The sequence below is a fragment of the Furipterus horrens genome, unplaced genomic scaffold, assembly GCF_987537825.1.
Source record: "Furipterus horrens unplaced genomic scaffold, mFurHor1.1.pri manual_scaffold_3, whole genome shotgun sequence".
Lineage (NCBI taxonomy): Eukaryota > Metazoa > Chordata > Mammalia > Chiroptera > Furipteridae > Furipterus > Furipterus horrens.
In genome coordinates this window covers 13,901,760-13,921,668 of record NW_028327173.1, presented here as the reverse complement: position 1 = coordinate 13,921,668, position 19,909 = coordinate 13,901,760, and the positions used below count along the sequence as shown (strand labels likewise).

Below are 19,909 nucleotides of genomic sequence, written 5' to 3'. Positions count from 1 at the left end.
TCTGAAGACAAGGGGCTGCATCACCTTTATCTTTGTATCCTGACTGGCACCCAGTACACAGTAGGTGCTCAGTAGGCTCTGATGATCGATCCTGAGGAAAGAGAATTGTGTAGTATCAGGTTCTTCCTCCACAAGGAAGGTCTTGGAATAGAGTGTGGGGTTTCAGGGGGCAAACACACCTGCCTTGAAATCAGACAGATCTAGCTTTCTGTTGTGGTATACTTCATGGGACAGTAGCCTCTCTGAGCATGCTTGTGCCCATCTGTGAGGTGGAGACAACATTATCAATCCCATAGGGCTGTTGTGATTATTACTGGGATTGTAGGAACACACTAAAGGTGTTTTCTCCCTGTTCCACTTTCCCAGATTGAGAGAGGTGCAGAAATAAAGACCCTGCCCTCAGCTGGAAAGGCTGCTGGACTCATTTACTCGTTCATCAATAAGACCCTGGAGGCATCTTCCCCAAATGTCTGAGTCACTGACTCAAATGGACATAGCTGGACTCTGCTCTGCCCCTGACTCCTGCCCAGCCTCTGATGCCACCACCCTGGCTCCTGTGCTGTGCCCTCTCTCCTGCAGCAGAGGTGGGTCCTTAACTATGTAATATTCTTGTACCCCATCTTTTTTCTGTGCCCCATAGCACCCATGTCTCTCAGTGAACCCCTTGGTCCCAAGGAAGCTGTTCCTATGAAATGCTTCTTCCTCGTGTGTTCCTCCTCCAAGGGGCATCTCTCTTCCCCAGGAGAACCTGGGGCAAGGGCAACATCCAGCCACAAGGGATCATGTTCCAGTGTTAAGTACCTTCTGCACATCTTGGAAGAGAGAATACGGGGCTGCTGGCAGTGCTTCCTGGTGGAGCATGGGCTTGAGTTGGACAAACCTGAGTTCTGATTCAGAACTTCACATTAGGCAAGTTGACCTCTGTAAGACACAGCCTTCTCCACATATACGCTGGGTACATGAATCTTACCTCCTGGGGGAGATGAGACCAGGCAGGAAGAAGTGCAAGGGATGTATAAGAAAGGTAGGTGCACAGCATAAGGTTGGCCCTTCCTTACCAAATGTCAAGGTTGTACAGATAGAAGAAATGGGGGACACAGGCAAAGATGAGGCAGAATTTATTCTGTGGGCAAGTTCAAGACTCACAATGGAGACCACAGAGAAACAGATCCCTGGGACCCTGGGGGGCACCTCACGCCCAGGGAAGTGGCACACTTTTGCAAGTGCCTGCCCTACTGTGTCCCCACTGAAAATGAGGATCCAGAGCCCAGGAGCTGGGTGAGTGGGGTGGGGGTGGGAGGAAGACAGGGTCCTCCCCAGATTGTGTCCTGACCATGTTTCTGACTTCCATAGGAAGGAAGAACAGCTCAGCTATATAGTAATATACAGAGGTGTAAAGAGCTGGCTGCGGCACCTGGGCGGGGCTGAGACTCCCTGGATTATTGCAGGAGGGAGAAGGGGCTCAGTGCTGGTGTTTCCGCAGAACAGCTGTGCTGGCTAAGGGGCGGGCTGGGCAGCCGGTAGGGGATGGGCCTGCCCCTCCCTCGAGGCCAGCAGGGGGCACCGGGCATCCTGCCTACTAGGGTTCCTTGGGCCCTGCCAGCTTCCCCTGGGATTGAGCTTTCTCACCCTGGGTGCTTTTTATGTGCTTTGAAGACCATTTTTGCATTGTCAGGAATGAGGAAAAAAATATTCTGACATGGTAGAAAAAAGATATTTACATACCCTGGTGGGCCGTAAAGGAGAGGGTCAGTCTCTGAGTGGGGAAGGGGCTTCCTAAGCCTCCTCCCATGCACAGCTGTCCGTGTGGGACAGTGTAGGGGAAAAAAGCCCTGGGAGGAGGCGCAGCTCAGAAACTTGGCTGCTGTGTGACCTTGAACAAGATGCACTCCCTTGGTCTGCCCAGATGGTATGGGAGCAGTGGACTTGGGGCTCAAAAAGCTAGGATCATATGGTCCCTGATTCCAGGCATGGGGCTGGGGACAGTGAGGTTGGCAGAGGGACTTCCAAGAGAGGAGCCCTGGGCTGTGGAAGGGAATCAGAGACTAGAGGGAATTTGGTGGCTCCTGGCCCCTAGCCAGGCAGCCAAGTCCAGCTGAGGGCATCTCATGTACCCTGTAGTGATGCCCATACACAGATGGCCAGAGGGGCTGGCCGGGAACCCTGTTTTCCTGTTGAAGCAGTGGTGGAAGCCAGGTGGAGGCTGCAGGTGGCCCCCCACCAGCTAGAGGGAGGGCTCGGACCTGAGATAGAGCCGGGAGTGGGCTCACCCGGGAGGAGACAAGGGTGGGCCTGGCGCTGGTGTGGGTTCAGAGGTGGCCTCTGGCTCTGGCCTCCAGGCCTAGGGGCAGGGAGCTGTGAGCCTTGCTCCAGTCCCTGTGGGTTCTGGGACCTGGACCCACATTCAGTGGGCAGCGCCATACCGAATTCCCTGCTCACAGGCTTGTGACGCTCATCCTCATCCATGACATGCCACCTGCAGTCACACATACATATGCTCCCAGTCTTAATGGATAAGCACATGTGCCCTAACTGGCACACATCCATGCTGGGACCTGGAGGTGGACACACACATGGGGTCCCATGACCTTGTGAGAACACACCCCCTACAGCACAGGAGCACACGTGTGTTTATACACACTCACACACACAGAGGCCGGTGACATGTCTCCATTGGGCTCAGTGGTGTTGAGGCCCCAGTGTCCGGGAAAGAGAAGGCCCTCTGCCCTGGGGCCAGGTGTCCCAGCTGTGCCGGGCACCAAAGGTCACTCTCCAGGTGGCCTGACCTTGACAACTCCAGGTCCTGTGGTAGAGTCCACGGCCTTGTGGGCGCCTGACAGGAAGGCAGCTGAGGAGCAGGGACAGAAGCCTGGGGGCTGTCCTGACTGCCGGCCACCCCTGCAAGTCCTCTGACAGCTGGCTTGACCCAGGGCCAGCATGGTTGGGTCAGAGGTGCCGGTGGGGCCCTTGGGTGCTGGTCAGCTGGGCCCTCATGGTCTGAATGCTGCCCAGGATCTTCTTCTGGTGGCCCATAAGGGTGATGCCCAGGGCACGCACGTCCCTGTGAAAGAAGGGCAGTGCTGGCCTGATTGGGCTGGGGGACTGAGAGCCACAGGGACAGGGACATACTCAATCCCTGGAGCTGCCTCTGGCCCCCTCCTCTCCCCCCCCCCCCGCCCTCCTCCCCATGGGACCACCACTTACTGGGCATCCATTCGAAGCACCATGCCCAGAGAGGAGTAACCACCAGCTGCAAAGTGGTCCCGGTAGCGGCCCATGCGGATGGAGTCCAGCCAATCCCCCACGGTGAGGCCGCCGCTGCCACCCCCGCCCCCGCGAAGGTCAAAGCAGCTCCGGGCAAAGGCAGGGGCTGGACACCTGAGACACAGGGGCCCTTGGTAAGTGTCCTGCCAGGGCCTCTGCCTTCCTCGAGGGCCCTGGCATTAGCCACCCTCAGCCTCCATCCAGGCTCGGCAGTGGGCAAAGGGTTTGAGGGGCCAGACCCCAGGCTTGGAAGGAGAGGGCTGAGGAAGGCCCAGGCAGAACAGGGGCAGGGCCCAGGCTGGGTCTGGCCCAGGAGTCAGGGCAGGGCTGTCCCGGGGTTGGGACTGAGTCAAGGCAATGCTGGGGGTGCAGCAGGGCTGGGGCAGAACTGGGGTGGGCTCCAGGCACCTGTTGACAGTGGCCGTGGCCCTGAGACTCTCAGGGTTGCGGATCAGCGCATCAAGGATGCTGACGATCTGGGAAAAGCGAGGCCGCTGAGCCCGGTCCTTGTGCCAACAGTCAAGCATAAGCTGGTGCAGGGTGCGGGGGCAACCCATGGGTGCTGGCAGGCGGTACCCCTCCTCCACGGAGCTGATGACCTGGGGAGGGGGAGCATGGTGCCAGGCTCAAGGCTGGCCTGCCCTCCAAGGCCCCACAGCGCCTCTGCCTGGCCAGGGTCCCACACTCACATCCCGGTTGGTCATGTTCCAGTAGGGTCTCTCCCCATAGGCTAGCACCTCCCACATGACCACACCGAAACTCCACACGTCACTGGCCGAGGAGAAGGTCCGGAAGGCGATGGCCTCAGGGGCTGTCCAGCGGATGGGGATCTTCCCTCCCTGCAAGGGACACAGGAACATTGAGCGTGTCCCCTTAGCCGGGGCCAGGGAGCTGAACACGGGCATGCTGTTTCCCAGGCCACAGTGTGCTTCCCGCTGGGGTCCTGCTAAGCAGCCTGGTCAGGGAGACAGGGCCAGGGGCCTGGGGAGGAGGACTGATCAGTGAGGCCAGCACACAGAGCTGCTGTGAAAGCCGAATGAAGGAAAGTCCTCCTCTCTCTCTCTCTCTCTCTTTTGGGGGATGGGGGTCACAAATCCTTTCTCTAAGTGGAACCTTATTCAGAGGCTCAGTGGGGGAGACATAAAGGGAAGGTTCTGATTGAGGCAGGGCTGGGGGGCAAAGCCACCGCCACTCAGCCTTCTGCCTTTAAGGCAGCCCCTAAGGTACCTCCCGGGATGCCCAAATCTCCATGAGATGCATTTTGAAAATGCTCGTATTTAGCCAAACTTTAGAGACAGATGTGGAATGGATGTGCTTTAGAGAGATGCTAACTTTCCCAAAATCTGCCAGCGCGTGACAGCGGGGACCAGGCCTGGGCTTCAGAGCCACCCAGTGATAGAGGAAAGGGAGGCAAGATTGCCTACCTTTCCCAGAGGGGGAAATGGAGGTGCAGAGAAGGCGTACGACTTGCCTTGGGTAGCAGGCAACCCAGAAATTGCCAGCTTCACTGAACGACAGGTGGGGGGAAGATCACCCTCTGTGCCACCTTGCCCCCACCCTGGGCCTATCAGAAAGGAGAGTGGGCCACGTACCGTGGTGGTATAGGCAGCATTGGGGTTGTCCTCTAGTACCCGCGAGAGCCCAAAGTCAGACACCTTGCAGACCAGGTTGCCATCAACCAGGACATTGCGGGCAGCCAGGTCGCGGTGGACGTAGCCCAGGTCTGAGAGGTAGCGCATGCCAGCGCCCACTCCCCTGAGCATGCCCACCAGCTGTGTGGTGGTGAACTGCCCGTCGTGGGTCTGCAGAGGGCACAGCATGGGTTGCAGGGAGGCTCTTTGCAGTTGGCAAAGGGCTTCACAGCTCAGCCATTTTGCAGAAGAAATGAAGGCCCAGAGAGGTTAAGCCCCAGGCCGGAGAGTACCCAGCAAATACATGGCAGGGAGGGCTGGGAATCTAGGGGTTTCCATGACACTCACCATGCCTCCCACCTGGGTGGGATCCTGGGTCCCCACAGGGGCACCCCTCTTAGCCTGCGGCAGGGCAGCAGGACCCCATGCAACACAGGGACTCTCATGTGATGGGGCTAAGGCAGTCTGACTGGCTGACTGTTAACACTCTGTACCTGGCCCCCCTTCCCCAGGGCTGTTGGGTCCAAGCTCCTGGGGCTGTTCGGAGGCCTCTCATTATCTCCCAACGCCCAGGCTAAACTCCCCTCTCCCAGCCCCTGTAAAAGGCGAGGTGGGGATGCACCCTCCCTCCCAGTCCGTGTAAAAGGCGAGGTGGGGACGCACCCTCAGGAAGGTGTCCAGGGAGCCGTTCTCCATGTACTCAGTCACGATCATTGCCAGGCGGCCTGGGGAAGCAGATGGGGAGGCAGGGGGTCTTGGTGGGGGGGATCGGGGCTGCTGATCAGAGACTCTAGGAGCACGTCCCCCACCAGGAGCTGGGCCAGGACTGAGGGCTTGGGCAGCCTGGGGTTCCCCCAGGGGTGGTTCAGGGTCCCCTCCTCATCCATTCACCTGGGGACTGAGCCAGGGAGACAGGCAGACCAGGGTGGTATGCAGATGGACCCAGACCCCTGTCCTGGGCAATCAGGGCCCTACATGGTGAGGCTGCCTTCCCCTGGCACCTACCACGTGTGACGACACCTTCAAGGTGGATGATATTGGGGTGGTCAAACTGACCCATGATGGACGCCTCACTGAGAAAGTCCCGCCGCTGTCTCTCTGTGTAGCCAGCTTTGAGGGCCTTGATGGCCACGGGCAGGTCCCGTTGCCCCGGCACCCGCAGCCTCCCGTAGCAGACTTCCCCCGACTCTCCTGTGGACCCCAAGTGGGACAGGCATAGGGAGGGCAGTGGGACCCTCCTCCCTCAGCCCGGGACCCCCTCACTCCCCGAGTGTCACATACCAGAGAGCCCTGTGGGCCTGGCCATACCAGGCTCCTCAGTTCCTCTCTCCCTCTGCCCTGGGTGCCCCTCCACATTGTCCCCACCCTCACAACCCCCGAGGCTCACCGGAGCCGATGATTTTCTCAATGTGGATCCTGGAGGCCTCAATCTCTCGTGTGAAACTGCGGCCCGCCCGGCCCGGCTCCTCGTAGGTGTGGGGTTCTGCATAGAACTGGGGCTCCGGGATCTTCCCGGGGGGGTGGTGCAGGGGCAGGAAGACAGGTGGAGGTGCTGAGGGGCCAGGGCAGAAGGGCCTTCAGTGGGGTCCAGGAGGACTTTCCCTCCCAGCACCTGTGGGCCTGGGGCGGGTCTGGGGGTAGGTAGCGTGAAGTGTCTCTGGGAATCTCAGGATGTGATGGCAAACACTGGGTGCCTAATATGTGCTCGCAATGTGAAAGTAGGCTCTCTGTGGAGTAGCTCTGGAGTCTCTAGGGGCCTCTGGGGTCTCCAGTGAGTTTGGAGCATGTCTTTCATTTTATGGAGTCACTTTTAAAGCCCTAAGATCTTTCTAAATTGTTCTGGGGTAGGAATGTAGCAAAAGATTTCATTGCGAGGACCAACTCAGATTGATGGAAAGTGGTTCTCTACACAATTGTGTTAAGGATTCTGAGGCTGCATTCAGGCTCAATGGGAATCAGTACTGTGACTGATACAAATGTATACACGGGCCTAGGAGTGGGGTGTGGAGGTAGGCATCCTGATATTTGCCTTGTTTTCTGGGGTCTCTGCAGAGTCTGAAAAAACTCTCCCTAGCAAGGGTTCTTGTCCAAGAATATGTGAACCTCCCTAAAATTGCATGTAAAATTGTGTGTGGGTACACACATTTGCACGTCCTCGGGGGGGGGGGTCTGTGAACCCATGCAAGGTGGGGAGCACTGCACCTTTGGGGTCCCAGGTCTCTGTGATGTCCTGCTGTCTGTCTCTGGGGCTCTGGTCTTTTCTGTGGGCGCCTTCTCCTCCCCACTCCCAGCCCAGCACTGGCTCCCCCGCAGCCTCCTCTTCATCCACAGACCCCAGGGCCCCTGTACTCACCCTGCCCGTTCTGATAGTGCATCTTCTCCTCGTCTGAGTTCTGGAAGGCCTTGCTGTAGCCGCAGTGCCTGCGGAGGATGGCACGCTCTGCTCGAGGCCACGTCTCCCCAGTCCCAGCTCTGATCCCATTCTGGGAAAAGTCAGGACTCGGCCTCCCTTCTCCCCTTCCCCTCCCAGGGCAGCACCTGTCACCCCAGTCCCTGCCTCTGCTGGGTGGAGTCCCCACCCTCAGGCTCCCCACTCAGCTGAACCGTGACATCCTTGACCTTTATAAACTTTTCATCTTTTACAAGTTGTGTCCACTTGGCCCTTCCAGCACATTCTGTGGGTTATTAGCCTCATTTTATATGAAACTGTCCCTGCTGGAGGTGTTGAGAGGTGAGGCCTGTAAGGCCAACTCTGCTGTGTGACCTTGGCAAGCTCCTTCCCTTCCCTGGGCCTCAGTGTCTCCACCTGTTGGACGAGCCTTCGGATGCTTGCTGCCTGGGATCCTAAGCCCAGGTGAGCACAGGGTCCCATCTCCACCTCCTCTGGAATGAAATGGGATATGGGAGAGTGACTCAGAGCATCGTGGTTTGCTCTGACAGACCTGGGGTCAAGTCCCAGTTCTGGCATCTGTTTGGCAGGAGGTTTGTTCTCCAGTTTACTCACCTGCAGAATAAGGTCAGAATCTACATCACTGGAGCAGCCCTAGGACTAAGGGAGATGGAGGGGGATGTTGAAGGGACGCCCAGTGGGATTGGCTGGCAGGCAGATGTGAAAGTCAAGGATGTCAACTTGGGTTGGGGCTTGAGTAACCCCATGAATGGTGGTGCAACGTCCTAAGATGGGGAGGCCTGTGGAGATGCAGGTTTGGGGAGCTGTTCACCTAAAACACACCCGAGTGGAGTGGGCTGCCTGACCTCAGAGGAGAGGTCTGAGCTGATGACATATGTTTGGGATGTCAGCACGAGAGTGGAATTCAAAGTCATGGGCCTGGATAAGGTCACTCAGAAAAGACAGCCCAGGTAACTGAGAAAGAGAGAAGGGCCTGGGATGAGCCCAGGGTCCTCTGGCCTTTAGAGATTGTTGGGAGAAAAGGGGTTGGTGGAGATGGAGGACAGGCCAGAGATGTGGACAAAAAATGGGGGGTGGGTCAGGGCATGGAAAGCAAGAGAGAAGTGTCCCTTCCAAAGCGGAGGAAAGAAGAGCAGGTGTATCTGTGAGTGAGCCCAGCCCGCCCCCTACCCCCGCCAGTGCAGGCACGACACACAGCGCTCCAGGGCAGGGCTTGCGGGGGCTGAGGCCCAGGGCTACCCACCTCTTCTTGCAGATGAGCAGGAGCAGAAGCACAACCAGGCCGGTGATGAGTGTCAGGCAGATCCAAACGATGGTCCTGGTGTCGTAGCGGGGCCCTGCAGGGGCAGTGGGGGAGGTGGACCTGCCTCTCAGCCTTGGCCTCAGGCCCGGGGCTGTGGTCCCCACCCTGGGCCTGGTGGCCAGCCCCACAGCTGTGAGTTAGCCCAGAGCTAGGACACAGGCCACAGCCTCCTCTGATCCCACCTCGCCTCTGCTAAGCTTCTCCTTCAAGACCCTGCCGCCTCAGGCTTCCTGGCTTTCCATCTCGGTGCCACCATTTCCAGGGGCTGTGTGACCTGGGAAGAGTCACTATAGACTTCTCTGAGCCTCAGTTTTCTCACCTGTAACACGAGTCCAAAAACGCTCATTGAGAGCTGCACATTCCAGCCTCAATCAACCATCCCACATCCCTTCCACGGAAATATATTCCATTTTCAGAAGAGAAAACCGAGTCTGTTACTCAGAGCCACACAGTAAATGGGACGCAGAGGGTCAGGGTTCCTATCTGGATAGTCTCTGTGGTAACAGATCTAGGACCGCTCCAGATGCATGAGTATCAAGGGTGAACAGGGTCATTAATTTCACCTTGAACCCTTCCATCCTGGCACCACCCCCAGGAAGGTGCCTGAGTATAGGCAAAGACCCCAACTGGCTGGAGACAGGACAGGGAATGCTCAAGCTTGACTGTGCCTTAGAACAGTCAGGCCCTGCAGGCTTGATAAAAGCTACATTGATGCCCCACCGGGGTTCTCATTCTGAGAATCAGCATTTCTGACAGCTCCCAGGTGCTGCCAATGCTGCTGGTCCCTGATGACACTGTGAGAACTGCTCTTCTGGACGCTGGGGCAAGATGACACTGGGGAAGGGGTGCAGATTTTGTCCCCAACTGATCAGGTTAAAATCCTGCATTGCTCCACAACTTTGGGCAATTTACTTTCCTGCCCTGACCCTATTTCCTTGACTGTAAAATGGGGGTGTGGGTAATGCCAGCTCACCGGAGGGTTTCTGGGACAAGAATGAGGCTATCCTGCTAGCAAAGGGCATCACAGTGCCTGCCAGTCACACTGATGTTCAGTAGAAGCCAGTGTGTATGGGCTGTGGTGAGCTCGGTTGCCTTGGGCAAGTCACTTTCCTTCTTTGAGCCTCAGTTATTTTTAGCTGTAAAAATGCCAACCCAGCACAGGCACCTTCTCAGCAAGTTTCTTTCCTCTGACCACAGGGCCTGGCGCCCAGCCCGGCCCAGCCCCCTTGCCTTCCCTGCTCCCTGCACTCACGGGGTTTCCCGGTCTCCACCTCCATGGCCTGGCTGAAGCGGCCGCAGCCTGCTGAGGTGCGGGCTCTGACCTGGAACACGTAGCGGGTGCCCGGCTTGAGGCCCGAGACGGTGGCCCTGGTGGTGACAGCTTTGAGGGTGGAGTAGCTCTGCATCTCCTTGTCCTGTCCACAGGAGGCGCACGCAGTCAGCCAAGGGGACCCCTGCCTGGTTCCCCTCCCACTTCCTCCCTGCTGGAGGGCTGGTACCTTCTCATAGTACTTGACCTCGTACTCCAGGATGATGCCATTGGGCTGTTCGGGCTCCTGCCACAGCAGCGAGACGCTGGTCTGGCCCGCCCACTCCTGGCGGATCACCACCACCTGGGACGGGGCTAGGGAGGTAGGCCGCCCTTGCTCAGATGGGTGGGTGGGTGGGTGACAGTCGGGGCTGGCCTCTGTCCCGCCCCTTCCCAGGCCCCGCTTGGGCCATGCTCAGCTTGCTGGCTGTCCTGCCCTTGCCCCAGGAGAGCCAGCCCTGACCAGTCCTCCTGGCAAATCCCAGGCTGCTGCCGCGGTCAGTCACACAGGCTCTGCACAACCTGCCTCCTGTCTGGGATGCTGGGGTTGGCTGGACCCAGACAAGGCTGGAGGGCCCCAGCTTCCACGGCTTCCTCCTCCTCCTCTCTGGCCAGGCCCCTCCACTGGGAGTGCAGGACCCCACCACCCCACCTAGCAGCCACTCTCGTCTACCCTGGGGCCGCATCACCTGGTGTCTCTACTCCATGTCTCCCCCCCACCCCCTGTGGGGCAGCTCTCAGGAGCCTGAGGAAGGAGGGAGGAAAGGAGAAGATTGGGAGGCATGACCGGAAGGAGCCGCACCCTCACTGCTGGGTGGAGGTATGACCAGGAGCACTCTGGATAATGAGGGAAAGGACATGAGCTTGGCCTGGCCCATGTGAGCCCAAGTGTTCTTGCAGTCACACTAAGACACCACTCACTCCTTACTCACTGACCCAGTCACCCATTCCCTCACCCATCCACTTCTTCCCTCTCTCCTATGTCCAGTACAATGATCCCGGAGGGGCGTCTGCTGCAAAGTTCAGATAGAGATCCAGCCACCCACAAACAGGGAAGTGCCCGCAGGGGTGCAACCCCCTCCTCCCTGTCCCTCCAGCCCTTGGCCTCCTCTTGCCCCTCGGCTCAGTCTTGCACCTCCTGTGTCCCCCGCATGCCTCATAGCAGGGCATCTTGTCTCCTGGCAGGCCTGGGAATCCCCTGATGGCAGGGGCCACACACAGTAGGTGTCCAATAAACACTGTGAATGACTTTGACATAAAAAATTAAGAAGAAACTTCAGAGTTAAGTTGGAGAGTGTGGTACCTAGGTGACCCCACAGCCTGGGGCTCGGGTTGGGTGCACAGCCCAGCCCCTCTCTTGCTGGCTGGGGCACCGCCATCTCATGGAGGCAGCTTCCCCATCCAGGGGGCAGCTAAGCTAGAAACCTAGTGGGCACTCCCTGCCAGGAAGAGGTGAGGCCCCCATGAGACCACTGGATGCAAGGGACACACTCAGATCCAGGAATGCTAATGCGTCTTAAAGAGGAAGACACTTTCCAGGCAAAAGGTGTGAGTGGGGCAGACACAGTGGGAGGGCACTGGGTGGGGCACCAGAGAGGGCTGCAGGAAAAGACAGGGTTGTGCAGAAGAGGTGGGGGCAGAGGGAGGATAGGAGCAAGGGGTCTCTGAGGACAAACCTTGGCCATTCGCTCAGGGCTGCTGTCTGCCCTGGGCCCTCAGCCCAGAGCGGTGGGTGTCTGCTCTATCATGCCTGCAGCATTTCCCGTGTGCCCACCACAGGCTGGGCACTGGGCTAGCACCTGGGGACACTGCAGGGACCACGACAGCCTTCGTGGAGCTACAGTCTCCGAAGGGAGACGGTGCATAAGAAAGCAAATAAATGCATGGCTGTGGGTTGGTAAAGTGCCACCAAAGACGTGAATAAGTGCTGTGGTGGAAAGGGCCGCCCAGCGGGGCCAGGAGGGAAGCGGCAGGCCATCTGAGCTGGGATGGCCAGGGTAGGCCTCCCTGCAGTGGGGATGCCAGTGGAGCTGAGGACGGAAGGAGCCAGCCAGGGGGACGTCACAGGGAGGAGTGTGTCACTGCGATGGAGAAACAAGGCCCAGGCCCAGGGAGGGGAAGGGCTTGGTGTGTTCAAGGATCGGAACTGGAGGCCACTGTGGCTGAAAGGGAGTGAGCCAGGCAAGAGTGGATGGGGCCCCCCAGCTGGAGAGGTGGGCAGGGGCGAGGCATGGGGGCCCCTGCAGGGGGTCTGAGTTGAATGCGAGCTCAGGCTTAAATTGTTAAAGGGCTTGCGTATGACCTGATCTCACATTCTTTTCTTTTTAAAATTAAATTTATTGGGGTAACATTGGTTAATAACATTATATACATTTAGGCAACCAACCAAATGGGAGAAGATATTTGCAAACGATACCTCCAATAAAGGGCTAATATCCAACATATATAAAGAACTCATGCAACTCAACAAAAGAAAAACAAACTGATTAAAAAAATGGGCAGAGGACCTAAACAGACAATTCTCCAAAGAAGACATAAGGTAGATGGCCAACAGATATATGAAAAGATGTGCAGCATCACTAGTTATAAGGGAAATGCAAATCAAAACCACAATGAGATACCACCTCACAGCTTTAGAATGGGTATTATCAATACAAGACATACGTGTTGAATACGAAGTGGAGAAACGGGAACCTCTCATATTTTTAAAGCTCATTCAGATTGTGGTGGGAGGGGGCTGCTGCGGTTGTCCAGGAGACATGTGACGGGGACATGGGTGGTGCTATGGATGTAACTGTGCCCCCAAATTAATATAATGAAACCCTAACCTGCAGTGTGATCAATGGAACTGAAACCTCAGGAGGTAATTAGGTTTAGATGAGGACATGATGGGGGTGGGGGGCTCAGGTTGGGATTAGTGCCTTTATAAGAAGAGACACCAGAGAGCTTGCTCTCTGGCCCCCTCTCTCTTTCTGCCATGTAAGGACACAGCAAGGAGGCCGCCATCTACAATCAGGAAGAGGGTTCTCAGCAGGAACCAAGTCGGCCAGTACCTTGGTCTTGGACTTCTGATCTCCAGAACTGTGAGCCATCAATTCCTGTGGCTGGTGCCCCCAGCCTATGGTATTGTGTTTTGGCAGCCCGAGCTGACCAAGGCAGATGGAGCTGGTGCGGGGACTGAGTGTGGAGATGCTCATGTGGAAGGGAGACCCAGTGGACTGGCTGGTGGATGGATGTGGCCCGAGAGAGAGAGAATCAATGGTTTGGGACTTGAGTGACCCCAGGAAGAGTGGTGTCATTTCCTAAGATGGGGGCCCGTGGGAGGTGCAGGTTTGGGGGCTTGTTTGTTGACAACACATCCAAGTGGAGATGGGAGCAGGCAGCTGGGCCTAAGGGGAGAGGTCTGTATTGGTGACATAAATTTAGGGATGAAGTGGACTCAAAGCCATGGGCCCTGATAAGGTCATTCAGAAAAGATGGAGGCATCTCAGTGCACCAGGGAAGAAACAAAGGCAGCGAGGGAAAGTTCTGGAACCCAGGCCTATGATGGCCACGATCGCCCTTCTCTGTGCTTTCTGGGTCATAGGACACGGTCTACTTCGCTAAGGGAGCCTGCAGCTCCAGGTCCTGGTGAGGAGGGCAGGGCCAGAAGAGATAGGCACTGACTGGCTCAAGGCCACGGTGAGCCCGCGGCAGTGCCTGGGAGGACGAGGGGCCGGGGAAGCTGGGGGATGGAGCGTCTCCGCCTACCTGCCTGGTTCGTGGTGATGTTGACGACTGTGGCCCGGCGGGGCTCGGGACTCAGGTCAGACACGCCGTTGACGGCCTCGATCCAGAAGGAGTAGTTCATGTGGGCCAGCAGGTTGGCCACCAGCAAGCTGGGCTGCACCAGGCTCGTCTGCTGGGGCACGAAGCGGGTGCCGCCCCCACACTTCTCGCAGTGGCCCAACGCCCAGGGGCAGCGGCGGCACACAGCGTTGTAGGTGATGTCACTGCGGCCACCTGGGTCCAGGGGAGGGGCCCACTCCAGGGTCACAGATGTCCCATTCACACTGGAGATCAGATTCACTGGTGCTGAGGGCGGCCCTGGGGAGTAGAGAATGGCATGTGGGTAGAGGATACTTATTTGGGGTGGCCCAGTTTCCTCCCACCAGACCAGGAAAGGTCTCTGGCTCCCCCATGATATTTGGAGCTCCCTAAAGAGACAGTCACACCGACTCTATCCTTCGGAAGCTCCCCAAGGGCAGAGGCAGTGTCTCTGATGCTGGACTAGTGTCATCGTCTGGGCATAGAAATCTAAGGGCCCCCCTTCCTCCGCTGGACCACAGGGATCCTGGGGTTTGTGCTTCTCAAATGTTTTCATCCCAGCTGGAGGGAGACAGCACAGCCCTGGGGGGTGCCCACAGCAGCCACCCTGGGTGTGAAATGCCCCAGTCATTTGTGTCCCACACTCCACCTCTTAACCCCTTGTGCTGAATTTAATGTAAATACCACCAAGCACTTGCCTAGAGGAGAGGGGAGGCCCCAGGAAGCCCAGCAGGTGACCCCAACCCCTCCCCCAAGGTGAGAGCCCCTATCTGGGCCACACAAGGACCTTGGAGAGAGGGGTGGGGCTGAAGTAGTCCCCTAGGGGTGGGGATTTGAGCCAGGTAGGCTGGAGGTGGGGGCTGTGAAGACCCCTGGGACTCAGAATTCCAACTCTCAGAATCCCTGGAAGGCAATCTTAGATCTTAAGAAAATAGAATTGGAGAATCTCAGAATCATAGAGAATCTTAGAATCTGAAGGGTATGGAATACTAAAAGCCCAGTCTTAAGATTTCTAGAACCTCAATTGTGAAATTGGAGAGAAAGCCGAGTTCAGTCAGCAGAGTGCAAATGTCACTCACCCATCCTTTCTGCCCTGGCAGGTCCCACCTGGGGAAATGAACAGAATGGTGGAGGGAGAGAGGGAGTGTGTGTGCGCGCGCATGTGCGTGGTATGAATACACTTGGGCCCTCACTTGCCTTGTGTACGGAGCCTGGGGCTGGGAAGTGATGGAGGTCGGGGGGAGGAAAAGATGGGGATTGGGTTGCGGTAAATTCTGGGGCAAAATCAGTCAGAACCATGTGAAGTACCCCTTGCCCCACCACAAGAGCCCAGGGCTGGCTGAGCTGGCTGCAGTCCCTCCCCAGCTGGGATGGAAGGGTGAGAGGCCCCTTCAGGCGAGGGGACAGGAGGCAATGGAGCAGAAAGTCAAGCCAGTCACACAGCCCTGTGGGCAGGACTCCTCCAGAGCCCCCTCAGGTACCCAGGGCATGCATGCGCATCCCCACACCTGCTCCAGGTACACATTTCCCTTGCAGCGCCAGGAGTGCCCACGCTGAGCTCACAGGGTGTGTTTATTCAAGCTCTACTGGGACTCAGGAGTCCCCTACAGGTGCCCAGATGTGCACACACACACACGTGCACACGCCCCCTAAAGATCCCTTACATGCATGGGTTCTGGGATCCAGGGATGGTACTCACGGGTGCAGGCTGCAGACGGTGGGTCTAGGGCTGCGCGGTAGTAGCTGAGGTCACAGCGACAGGCCTGGGTGGCCGGGGCCGCGGAGTGGCTGTGGGGAGGGCAGCGGGCACAGAGCTGGTCCCCAGGGGCTGACTTGTAGAAGCCCAGCTCACAGGCTGTGGAAGACAGGGGGGCTGTAGGTAAGCCAGCTGGTCTCGGGGACAACTCTCGCTGACCCAGGGCTTCCTGAGGGGTCCTCCGAGGGACAGAGGTGCGGACCTTCATGCTGCTTTCCTTTTGAGGGATGAACTGAAGCACAGAGAGCACCTGTGACTTACACAGGGTTGCAAACGAAGTCAGAGGCAGAGCTGAGGCTGGGACCCCAACACCTGAGCCTGAGCCCCCAGCTTGGCACAGGGAAGAGCCCTTGCTCAACAGCTCCTCCCACCAAGGCCCTGTCTCCAGCCCAATTCTGTCCTTCACAGAAGGACACCAGCCTCAGGGGCAGGGGTCAAGAGGCTAAGGATCAAAGGGGAACCCAAACCCCAGGAATGTCACTTGGGTGGGATGTGAAAGTGGGACAGGGAATAAGAGTGGGTGGAAACTGGAAAAGAGATATGGGTAATAAGAGTTATAGGAGTGGGGGTCAGTGGGGGGTGTGTGTGTCTGTGTTTTACAAGCTCCTCATTTGATGCTGACCATTTAGGAATTGCAGCCCCCCAACCCCTCTGTCACCGTGGCTGTGACATATTTATCTCCTCCATGGCCCTCTCTGCAGCCTCTGCCTCATCTCTCATCTGGATGACCTCAGCGGCCTCCAGCCCTGCCTGCCGATGCGATCACCATTCATTCCACCAGCATGCATGAGCACCTGCTCTGTGCCTGGCACTGATCTGGGTGCTGGAGACACAGTTATGAACAAGATCCACAGTCTCTGCCTTCTAGGAGTGGCATTTGGGGGTGGGGGGGGCACACAGTAGATGGGTGGTGACATTTCCAGGAAGGAAATAAAGAGGATGAGCTGGCAAAGGGTAAACAGTGGGTGGAGCCACCTCCCCCAAGAAGGAAAAAGAAGATGATATTTGAGTTGTGGCCTAAAGGACAAGATTGAGTCAGCTGTGCAGGGACTGGGGACACTCCAAGTTGAGGGACTCCCTATAATGACAGCTGACCCTGGCCCTGCCAGTTGAAATCCTCACGGGCTCCCAAAGCCCTCCCTGCAGCCTCCTCCAGGGCTGCCTCTCACTCCACATCCTCAAGCAGAACTGCAGGACTGGCCATTCCTCTCACCCAGCAGGTTGTTCCCTACCCCAGGGCCTTTGCACATGCTGCACCTTCTTCCTAGGATGCCTTTTCTCCTTTGTCAACCCATCAAACTCTTTCAAGACACATTTTCACCCTCTCTTCAGTGAAGCCCTTTGGGACCTCTCCACACCACTACATGTGTACACACACACACAGAAATGACCACGCCCCTCCCCACTGCAGTCCCTGCTCAGTCTCAGTGCCTGGAACACTACGGCTGTACTTACTGACCTGGGTGTCTGACTTTCCTCTAGACCAGAAGGTCCTATGAGCAGATCCTTGTGAATAAGGCCCCAGGACTGCCGTGTTCATCTCACCATTTCTAGCACCTGGCCGAGAAGCTGCCAGTGCTGGTGCGAGTTTTCAAAGTGAGCGAATCTGACCATTACCTGCTCTGGGCAGAGAGAGACCCCAGGGGTTCAGGAGGACCCAACGCTACCCAGCCAGGCAGCTGCCAGATCACCCATGGGACTGAGCTCCTCTTCAACAGGGATGACCAGGAAGCTCACAGGGATCTCTTTCCACTAAGCCCCATTCTGAAAAACTCAGAGCTTGAGAGGAGTTGCATTAGAAAAGACATTGTGTCATTAAAAAAAAACAAACCATATCTCATTATTATAATAGCTAAAATCAGGTTAATTTATAAAACTCTAGTAACTTGAGAGAAAACCTGAAATCAGGAGAAATGGTAATATCCTTAAATTGCTTCAGAGACTCAAAGGCCATGGAGCCAGGAGGGGCTTTGAGATTAGGGAGTTGAGGAAAATGGACTTGGTTTTGAGATATCTTCCCTCCCCCGCTGGGGAGGCCCTGAGAGGGCTCAGGCCTGACTTGGGGCTGGGAGCTTGGAATTGTGGGGGCTCCTAAATGACACTCTGTGTTCTCACCTCCTCTTCCCAGAAGCCCCCCAGGAGGCCCAGTCCTGGACACAGCCTAAGAGCTTCCTTCTCAACCCAGGAAGCAGGCTCTGCACTTGGTCAGCAAATTATTTGTTGAATCTGTGGTTGAACTGAATGACGGTAATCCCCACTGTAATTATTGGGTCTGCGTTACTTAGCACCTCAGGGACTGCTTGCTTATTCTGTCCCTCAATTATTCCTTCACCCACATTTATTGAGTGTCTATGGACCCGAGCTGAGTAAGAGCTAGTGTCCTGCTCTCAAGGAGATTTCTGAGAAGTGAGGGGCAGACGCGGACACCCGCGGTGACATCTTGGTGTGATGCAGGGCACAAAGGAAGCACATGGCAGCCTTCCTTCACTGAGTCCCTGACTGTTCGGAGTTCATCTAGTCCTGTCGGCTAAGACCAGACCCGTGGGTGCAGGCTGCCCAGGTTCCTTTCCTTGTCTAACCCCCTCCCCTAGGCTACGTGACACTGGGCATGTTGCTGGGCCTCGGTTTCCTCACCTGTAGAATGGGGGCTCCTAGGACTGCTGTGAAGATGATGTGGACGCACACATGTGAACTCATACCAGGATGGTGCCCAGTGCCTATTATTACAATTCTCTGTAGTTGGCATTGACACAGCTGTTTGGCAGAGAGAAAACAGAGGCTCGGGGCGCTTGAGTGCTTTGCCCTAGGTCCTTCCCTATACCCCAGCCCAGGCGGAATGCAAACCCAGGTGGGGGAGCCTCGGGAGGTGTCCAGGCCTTCGAGATGGCCCCACCCCGCTGTTCTGCTGCTCACCAGTGGGCGGTTCTCACACACTCCACTAATACCCATATGGCTCGAACGTGTCAGGGCCAGATTAATCCGTGCAATGAAATAAAATAATCTTTAATAAGAATACTAATCACCAGGCCTCGGGGAGCCCAGAGACCTGGAGGCAGAGTCGGGAATTAATGGCCGAGACAGATGGAGCAGCTCTGGGCTGGGGCCTGGCCCTGCCTGGTGACCCAGGGCGCTTCCGGAGTCTGCGTGGGCCCGTGTGGGCCATGGGCCAGGAGGGGCTCCTGCCCCTGCCCAGGGCACCTTGCCCAGGCCGCCTGTCAGGCCGGCTGCTGCCTGAGGCCCCGGCCACCTCTCTCCTCTCCCCTGCCAAGAGCTTGAGATTTGACAAATACAGTGTCCGCTGGTGGACGACCAAAGGAAATTAATTCTAAATCAGATTTCAAACACAGTCAGGAGGCAAAAGAGCTCGATGCTCATGCCCCGCACTCTGAAATGAGACTCGGGTATTTATAGAAAGATGATTAGGACTGCGGAGGGTGATTTATATTCTGTGTCCAGGTGACAGGAAGGATGGCAACTGGGACTTCAAACTCTGGGCTGCTGCTCCACTGGGTGATGTTCTGACAGGTCGTCCCCCCTGGGTGGGGGTGGGAAGAGAGTGCAGCCAGGTGTAGGGGAGGTCACTGGGTCAGAAACTGTGAGGCCTGGGGAGCTTTCTGGTTGGGGAGCTGATTCAGTGAGCCACTCCTAGCTGTGTGCCCCTGGCCCAGCCGCTTCACCTCTCTGGGCCCCCACTTCCTCACTGGCAAACTGGATCTGCTCCACAGTCTTCCGGGGGTCTCTGAGGTCTGAGGGCAGTCTCAGTAAGGCCTCTAAAGAGCCCTTTGACCGAACAGGTCCCTTCTCCTGGGCTTTATGGTTCTCCCATGAAATCAAGCACTGCCCAGCCACTTCTGAGGGGCACTTGGAGGGCAAAACTTGGGAAACTGAAACCCGGAGGCTGGGAGGGTGGCTGTCACTGTGGGCTCGGCCACTGCTGCAGGCCTGAGGGGGTGCTCAGGGCTGGGCAAGTCAGGACCCCCTTCCTAGCAAGCCCCAGCCCTTCCTCTCTTCACTGTTTACTCTGAGAGAACTACCCAACAGAGAAGGCCAGGGGCCCCACGCAGGTTGGGCAGGGGCGCCACAGCTCTGAGAGGACTCTCCTCAAGTAGCCCAGGAAGTGCACCCCCATCTGTTCCCAGCTCCTAGTTGGGTCCCGTCTTCCCCCTTTCAGTCTACCCACCAAGGAGGGGTGGACCTCCGTGCCGGGCTTGTGCCACTTCCTCAAAGGCAGTGCACAGACAACCACAGACGCCCACACACAGGGCTGAGGAAAGGCTCTCCTCCTTTGACCTAACACTGGCAATCAGTCCTTAAACTTCACCGCCTACAGTGTACTCTGAATTAGTAATTTTTATAAAACCTGTAACTATCTTGCAACTAGCATGATCATGTTGTATTGTGATTTAAATGTAAAATTCAAAATATGCTG

General features: G+C 56.9%; 1 protein-coding gene across 1 annotated transcript in view; it reads right to left on the bottom strand.

Annotated features, from left to right (window-relative positions):
* Positions 1 to 1,102: 1,102 nt before the first annotated feature.
* Positions 1,103 to 19,909, bottom strand: part of EPHA8 (EPH receptor A8) — a 33,378-nt gene continuing 14,571 nt past the window's right edge. Inside the window, exons 4-17 of the mRNA XM_090268750.1 lie at positions 15,424 to 15,579; positions 13,668 to 14,003; positions 10,108 to 10,232; positions 9,861 to 10,023; positions 8,549 to 8,642; positions 7,249 to 7,316; positions 6,283 to 6,447; positions 5,901 to 6,086; positions 5,559 to 5,620; positions 4,857 to 5,066; positions 3,954 to 4,103; positions 3,673 to 3,863; positions 3,205 to 3,378; positions 1,103 to 3,061 (exon numbers count right to left, since the gene is read on the bottom strand). Coding sequence (XP_090124876.1) covers positions 2,947 to 3,061; positions 3,205 to 3,378; positions 3,673 to 3,863; positions 3,954 to 4,103; positions 4,857 to 5,066; positions 5,559 to 5,620; positions 5,901 to 6,086; positions 6,283 to 6,447; positions 7,249 to 7,316; positions 8,549 to 8,642; positions 9,861 to 10,023; positions 10,108 to 10,232; positions 13,668 to 14,003; positions 15,424 to 15,579 — 2,195 coding nt within the window. The 3' untranslated portion in view covers positions 1,103 to 2,946. The remainder of the gene's footprint in view (positions 3,062 to 3,204; positions 3,379 to 3,672; positions 3,864 to 3,953; positions 4,104 to 4,856; positions 5,067 to 5,558; positions 5,621 to 5,900; positions 6,087 to 6,282; positions 6,448 to 7,248; positions 7,317 to 8,548; positions 8,643 to 9,860; positions 10,024 to 10,107; positions 10,233 to 13,667; positions 14,004 to 15,423; positions 15,580 to 19,909) is intronic.